Consider the following 7,479-nt stretch of genomic DNA (forward strand, 5'->3'; position numbering starts at 1 on the left):
TTCTTCAGACCTGCACCGGGGGAAAAGAATGTCATGGCTCCAGTTTTCCATCCTGTAGTCCTCCTTTGATCCAAACATGAAGACAATAAGATAAAAAACAGTTTTTCAATCATTCATTTCTTTTTAGAAAACAAGGAATAAGAAATGGGTTAAACAATAAAACAGGAAGTAAAAGAAATGGGTTATAAAATAAAACAGGAAGTTAAATAGAGGAAACAGATTGTTCCTTGGTTTCTCATTTCAAAAGAAAACTGTTTTCTGTGAACTCCTCTGCTGTGGTGTGGGCGTTCAGTGTCAGCGCTGAGGAAACAAAACTCTCTCTGAAATACTCGCCTGTTCATGGAGGAAGGCTTGAGCTTAGACTGAGGTGGTTTTATTACAGGAGGATTCATTAAAAAACAGATAAAGCCAGACTCCTGAGGACCAAACTAAACATTTAACAGTTGAAATAATCTGATCTCATATCTGGACTGTTTGAGTTCAGATCTGCAGCAGACGGAGAGAAGCGTGTCTGAACAAGCAATCAGATCAGACAGATGAGAGAAAAATGCAGCTGAGAGTAAACACAGGCGTGGTTCCAAACACGAACATGTTTGTTCATTAGAACGGCTCTGTGGCCGACCCTAGAGCACGCAGGAAACAGGTTTACTAAAGAGACAGCAGAGACGGGATGAGTTTATAATAAAATGATTTATGTAGTATTCCATTAAAACGTCAGAGTTACAGAAGGTTAATAAAAGAGTCAGAGTTTAGAGATCAGGTTCATCTCTGCAGATTCATCCTCTATGGAGGGTCAGCGCCATGTTGAACCGCTGCTGGGTTTATTCAGCGCACCTTTATTTTTCACCAATATCCTTAAAAAGAAAAAGAACAGTCAGCAAATAAAAACGCCCTCTCAGAGTTTTACAGCAACTTTTAGGAGGTTTGGTGATCCTTGCCATGAGCTAAAGGTCACACGGTACACCTATACCGTCACACCGTCACACGGTACACCTGTACCGTCACACCGTCACACGGTACACCTGTACCGTCACACCGTCACACGGTGCTCTTGCGTTATCATGAAACACACATCAGGTGCTTCTTAGTTTCTAGCGTAGTTCTTCTTCTCTCCTCCTCTGACCTGAAAACTGTTCCCCTCCACCATGATGAAGGATCTGCCCAGTCCTAAAACAAAGACGTGATCTGATTGGTCAAAAGTCTGCTCCCCTCAGTGGTTCTCACTGATCTACTGTCATATAAATGTTTAACAGTGACGTGAGATTTACTGATGATTGGTAATAAAAGATTGTTTCTTATTTAGTTAAACGGAAAAAAAAATCATAAAAGAATAATATTAGTTTTTATTTGGTGTTAAATTCATATGAGGATTTAGTCAAATTTAAGTATTTTAACCCTTTAGATGCCAGGTTATATCATATACTAAAACACAGAAATAGAATATTCTAGAAACTTTCACCATTTTTTTTAAATAATGCTGATTTTTTTTTTATTTAGTAAACAACCCTAGGGGCCCTCCTGGGGCCCATGGACCACAGCTTTGACTCTAGGGGCCATCCTGGGGCCCACAGACCACAGCTTTGACTCTAAGGTTCTGAAACCGTTTTAAAGGGGCGGTTCCCTGAGTGTTTGAGGCAGATCAGCTGATCATCGTCGCTCAGGCGGCGCTGTGAGGACAGAGATGTCTCTCCTGGTAAACCGTCCTTGTGTCTAACCGTCATATTTCTCTTGTTCCTGTGTGGGAGGAGCTTAGACCCGAGGAATAAAACTGCTCCTGACTTAAATGGCGGTTCTCCAGTGACTTCCTGTGGCTTTGGCTCTGGGCGTACAAACGTTGATCACAGACCCTAACAGGACGTTTCTGACTGCTGACTGTCTTTCTGTCATGTTAAAGTTTCTGTCGTTTCCTTAAAGGTCTAAAACTTTTAGCCTCTTCCTCCCTCCTCATCCTCTCTGGGAGGATGAGACAAAGAGGAAGATGAAGATAAAGAAGGTCAGTTACGGTCGATTTCCCTCCGACCCTGACCTCCCTACGAGGATCGTCTCCTGGGTCGACTCGTCCTGCTGGTGGATCTCAGAGTTCACGATGGTCTTCAGGATGAGTCGATCAATAATCATTCTAATGATCGATCAATCACGTAAACGTGTTAAAGACGAGGTGTCCGAGGATCAACAGAAGTAGGAGCCGGTGCGCGCCCTCCGTTATCCCTCCACTGTGAAGTGATTGGTTGGTTTTCAGCAGGACCTCCACGGGGAAGTGATCGCTGACCTCTAGAGCCTGGACCAAAGAGAGACAGATCAGACGGGTGTTCAGAAGCACACCGTGGCGTGATTCTGACAGCGTTTAACTCCTCCTACCTGCTCCTCAGACAGACGGTATTCCTTCTGGAAGTTGAACGGTTTAGCCGACGTGGGAACGACCGCCCTGGCGAAGGTTTCACCGTGAACCACGATCCTGAAGGCAACATGGACATGTCAGAGTCTGCAGGTGTTTAAAACCGTTCACCTGTTCTTATTCTAAGACTGACCAACAGAAACGACCTCAGCCATGACCTCATCGTCTCTCTCACCTCTACCAATAAAGCCCCTCCCTACATGGACAAAAGTATACGTCCACACCTGTCATTAAACCCCAGGTTAAACCAGCTCACCTGTCGTAGGTGCAGGACGTGGACTCTCTCACCGTGGTGTCGGTTTTATCAGGAATGAGCCAGAAGAGATTTTTCTCCGTGATCAGACGCACAAACTTCCTGTTCTTCTTGGCGAGGTAACCACAGTCGGCGTTGAAGTCTCCGAGCAGCATCACGTTCTGCAAACAGGAGCATGGTGGTTATTTTTGCGTTTGAGGAGTTTCAGCTCTAACCCTGAGAATAAAGGTCGTCCTACGTCGGTCTTCCACATCTTCCTGACGTGCTGCAGGACGTCGTAGAGAGCGTCCAGCTCTTTGGTGGTGTTGTCCGGAGACGTGTGTTGAGGTATGAGAACAAACTCCTTTATGGCTGAAAGAACGGACGCGTGGAGAGACGTTAGACCTCTAAAGGGTTAAATTATCAATAAATTAATCATTAACATGCTTTAGAATCAAAAACAGGGGACAGAAAGGGACCGACCTGTTTTTGGAGCTTTGAATCGAACCACAAACGGTTCTCTGGAGAACGCGTCCATGTCTCCAGGTCGATTATCGGGGTACTGGTACTGACCTGTGACCGACACTGTGTCAGACCTGCACACAGAAACACCACGGGTTAGATCGATAATACTTTACTGATCCCTAGAGAGGAAAATTCTGGAAAAATAAAATAAAATAATAAATAGATGTCTGAAACAGACTTAAAAAACAGTGAAAATGTCCTTAGAGTAGGCCGTTTTAACATTAGGCACTGATAGTTCTGTGCCATGGACTTTTGGAAGAGTGGGTGGGGCTGGCAAGTTTAGCTCCTCCCACTCCCAACTCTCTAAGCTAGCTGAGCCCCTTTGACATAAAAACGCTCCTTTAGAACAGTCTTTAAACGCTGATGTTCTATCAGCAGGATAAACCTCGTGGCTGAGAGAGCGAGAAATGATGAGCCATTCATGAACGAGCCTGTTCTACGAAATGACTCTTTAATGTGAGCTGTACATGAACGAGTCTGTTCTACTAAACGACTCTTTAATATGAGCCGTTCATGAACGAGTCTGTTCTACTAAATGACTCTTTAACGTAACCATTCATGAACGAGCCTGTTCTACTAAATGACTCTTTAGTGTGGGCTGTTCATGAACGAGTCTGTTCTACTAAACGTTTCATTATTGTAACCATTCATGAATGAGCCTGTTCTACTAAACGACTCTTTATTGTGAGCCATTATGAACAATTCTGTTCTACTAAACAACTCTTCAATGTGAGCCGTTCATGAATGAGTTTGTTCTATAATGTTAGCCGTTCATGAACGAGCCTGTTCTACTAAATGACTCTTTAATGTGAGCTATTCATGAACGAGTCTGTTCTACTAAACGACTCTTTAATATGAGCTGTTCATGAACGAGTCTGTTCTACTAAACGACTCTTTAATATGAGCTGTTCATGAACGAGTCTGTTCTACTAAACGACTCTTTAATATGAGCCGTTGATGAAAGAATCTGTTTTACTAAACGTTTCTTTAACGTAACCATTCATGAACGAGCCTGTTTTACTAAATAACTCTTTAGCGTGGGCTGTTCATTAATGAGCCTGTTCTACTAAACGTTTCTTTAACGTAACCATTCATGAACGAGCCTGTTTTACTAAATAACTCTTTAGCGTGGGCTGTTCATTAATGAGCCTGTTCTACTAAACGTTTCTTTAACGTAACCATTCATGAACGAGCCTGTTTTACTAAATAACTCTTTAGCAGGGGCTGTTCATTAATGAGCCTGTTCTACTAAACGACTCTTTAACATGAGCTGTTCATTAACGAGTCTGTTCTACTAAACAACTCTTTAACGTGAGCTACTGTAGCTAGCTCCTGTTTATGGTGCCAGTTTCCTTTCCTTCATCCTTTGTCCTTATTTAATCCACATTTAAAAAGACAAACTGGGACCAGATGAAGAACCAGCTCTACTGAGCTGAGCCACATGATCTGGATCTCTAAAAAGAGACAGGTTTCACGTCGGAGAGAGAGACTGCAAGGACATCAGCTGGGGAAACATGGAACAGATTATAATGAGCTAGACCAGGACAGAAATGGACTGGAACACACCGGACTGAACCAAACTGGACTAAACCAAACCAGACTGAACCAAACCAGACTGAACCAAACTGGACTGATCCAAACTGGACTAAACCAAACCAGACTGAACCAAACATGACTGATCCAAACCAGACTGATCCAAACTGGACTGATCCAAACTGGACTAAACCAAACCAGACTGATCCAAACTGGACACACATAATCGTGTTAGAGAACTCAACTCCATATGTAGAACTAGAAGAACGTCCATGTTTAGACTTTTATTGGCCCGACCTTAAATAAACACACCGACCTGTAGACGAACACGTACTTAAATAAACACACCGACCTGTAGACGAACACGTACTTAAATAAACACACCGACCTGTAGACGAACACGTACTTAAATAAACACACCGACCTGTAGACGAACACGTACTTAAATAAACACACCGACCTGTAGACGAACACGTACTTAAATAAACACACCGACCTGTAGACGAACACGTACTGCTCCTGGTACGACTCGGAGCGGCCCAGTCTCTCGCTGGCCACAGATTTATACTGGTGGGAGGGGTCATACCTGGAGATGGGAGACAGGTGAAAGGTTAAACAGCCAATGGAGCTGAGCGATCAGGAGCAGTGAGTATTTCTGACCTGTTGAGCCGCTCCATCAGCTGAGGTAAAGCCTTCTCTCTGCTGTCTCTGACCTGTTGAGCCGCTCCATCAGCTGAGGTAAAGCCTTCTCTCTGCTGTCTCTGACCTCCTGGAGCAAAGAGATGTCACAGCGAGAGATGATCTGGAACAGCACAGATGCATTATGGGTAAGAGGAGGACAGATGCATGAGGAAACATTTCTGACATCATCTCTCTGTCAAGCTTCAGAGGAAAACAGTGATGTTAAAGTGTTCAGTATAATCAATCAACTGTTATTTTAAGGATCAATAATCATGAACATCTGTCCTAATGATTACAGGAATAAATGCTCTAAAGGAGAGACAGTAAATCACCACAGTGCCTCACCCTGGTCAGTGTGTGCATCACGCTGCTCTTCTTGGTCTTTGATTCTCCAAAGTGATGAAGGTTAAACGCACAAACTCTAAAATCCGAGGCCCCTTGAACATCACACGCTCCTAGGAGGAAGGAGAGGAGGAGGAGGAGGGACGAAGATTTCATGGTGCACAGCTGGAAGAGACAGAGACCTGACATTAGACCACGACAGGAAGACAGTATTAGATTATAGATGAACTGTTGACAATGGGATTAGAGATTCAGCAGATTAATGTGAACTTCAGGAAATATAGAGACAGACTTTTATTAGGAATAGATTATTATTTCAAAGTTTCAGCTCTTATTTCATACTTTAGATCATTAAAGTTACAAATCAATAAAATGACTAATGATTAAAACAACAGATTAATAAAATAACTAATTATTTAAATAACAAATGAATAAAATAAAAACAGCCTGGACTGGTCACCAGTCTATAAGAGGGCTGACATACAGAAACAAACCACCAGGCACACTCACATCTACGGGCATTTTAGAGTCACTAGTTAACAGAATGAGCAGTTTGTCAGACTGTGGGACAATCAGGAGTCAGAACTTTAACTTTCTTTTCAGTCTTAAAAACATTTTTTCATGTGCAAACTTTAAAGAAATTGAGTTACTACTTTTAATTCTATTCTGCATCCTGTAAATATTCAACATTAATATAAAAACAAGAACTTTTCATTAAGTTACAAGCTTATGTTAATTTTCTTTTTCTTTTTCACAACTTTGATTTAGTTGATAAAAATCCTTATGAGCAGACATAGACCTGGAGTGGTTGGTCTAAAAAAACAGTCAGACTTGGAGTGGTTGGTCTAAAAAAACAGTCAGACTTGGAGTGGTTGGTCTAAAAAAACAGACCTGGAGTGGTTGGTCTAAAAAAACAGACCTGGAGTGGTTGGTCTAAAAAGAACAGTCAGACCTGGAGTGGTTGGTCTAAAAAGAACAGTCAGACCTGGAGTGGTTGGTCTAAAAAAACAGTCAGACCTGGAGTGGTTGGTCTAAAAGAACAGTCAGACCTGGAGTGGTTGGTCTAAAAAAACAGTCAGACCTGGAGTGGTTGGTCTAAAAAGAACAGTCAGACCTGGAGTGGTTGGTCTAAAAAAACAGTCAGACCTGGAGTGGTTGGTCTAAAAAGAACAGTCAGACCTGGAGTGGTTGGTCTAAAAAGAACAGTCAGACCTGGAGTGGTTGGTCTAAAAAAACAGTCAGACCTGGAGTGGTTGGCCTAAAAGAACAGTCAGACCTGGAGTGGTTGGCCTAAAAGAACAGTCAGACCTGGAGTGGTTGGCCTAAAAAAACAGTCAGACCTGGAGTGGTTGGCCTAAAAGAACAGTCAGACCTGGAGTGGTTGGCCTAAAAGAACAGTCAGACCTGGAGTGGTTGGTCTAAAAGAACAGTCAGACCTGGAGTGGTTGGTCTAAAAGAACAGTCAGACCTGGAGTGGTTGGTCTAAAAGAACAGTCAGACTTGGAGTGGTTGGTCTAAAAGAACAGTCAGACCTGGAGTGGTTGGTCTAAAAGAACAGTCAGACTTGGAGTGGTTGGTCTAAAAGAACAGTCAGACCTGGAGTGGTTGGTCTAAAAGAACAGTCAGACTTGGAGTGGTTGGTCTAAAAGAACAGTCAGACCTGGAGTGGTTGGTCTAAAAGAACAGTCAGACCTGGAGTGGTTGGTCTAAAAGAACAGTCAGACCTGGAGTGGTTGGTCTAAAAGAACAGTCAGACCTGGAGTGGTTGGTC

General features: G+C 42.9%; 1 protein-coding gene across 2 annotated transcripts in view; it reads right to left on the reverse strand.

The window, feature by feature from the left end:
• Window positions 1–671: 671 nt before the first annotated feature.
• dnase1l1 (deoxyribonuclease I-like 1) overlaps window positions 672–7,479 on the reverse strand; it is an 18,766-nt gene continuing 11,958 nt past the window's right edge. For both annotated transcript variants that reach the window (XM_041800458.1, XM_041800457.1), the window contains 8 exons: window positions 5,712–5,873; window positions 5,399–5,487; window positions 5,182–5,271; window positions 3,111–3,223; window positions 2,887–2,999; window positions 2,652–2,809; window positions 2,359–2,455; window positions 672–2,278 (listed from right to left, as the gene is read on the reverse strand). In XM_041800458.1, coding sequence (XP_041656392.1) covers window positions 2,135–2,278; window positions 2,359–2,455; window positions 2,652–2,809; window positions 2,887–2,999; window positions 3,111–3,223; window positions 5,182–5,271; window positions 5,399–5,487; window positions 5,712–5,864 — 957 coding nt within the window. In that variant the 5' untranslated portion in view covers window positions 5,865–5,873 and the 3' untranslated portion in view covers window positions 672–2,134. The remainder of the gene's footprint in view (window positions 2,279–2,358; window positions 2,456–2,651; window positions 2,810–2,886; window positions 3,000–3,110; window positions 3,224–5,181; window positions 5,272–5,398; window positions 5,488–5,711; window positions 5,874–7,479) is intronic.

Source organism: Cheilinus undulatus, linkage group 11 (assembly GCF_018320785.1).
Source record: "Cheilinus undulatus linkage group 11, ASM1832078v1, whole genome shotgun sequence".
NCBI classification, from domain to species: Eukaryota; Metazoa; Chordata; class Actinopteri; order Labriformes; family Labridae; genus Cheilinus; species Cheilinus undulatus.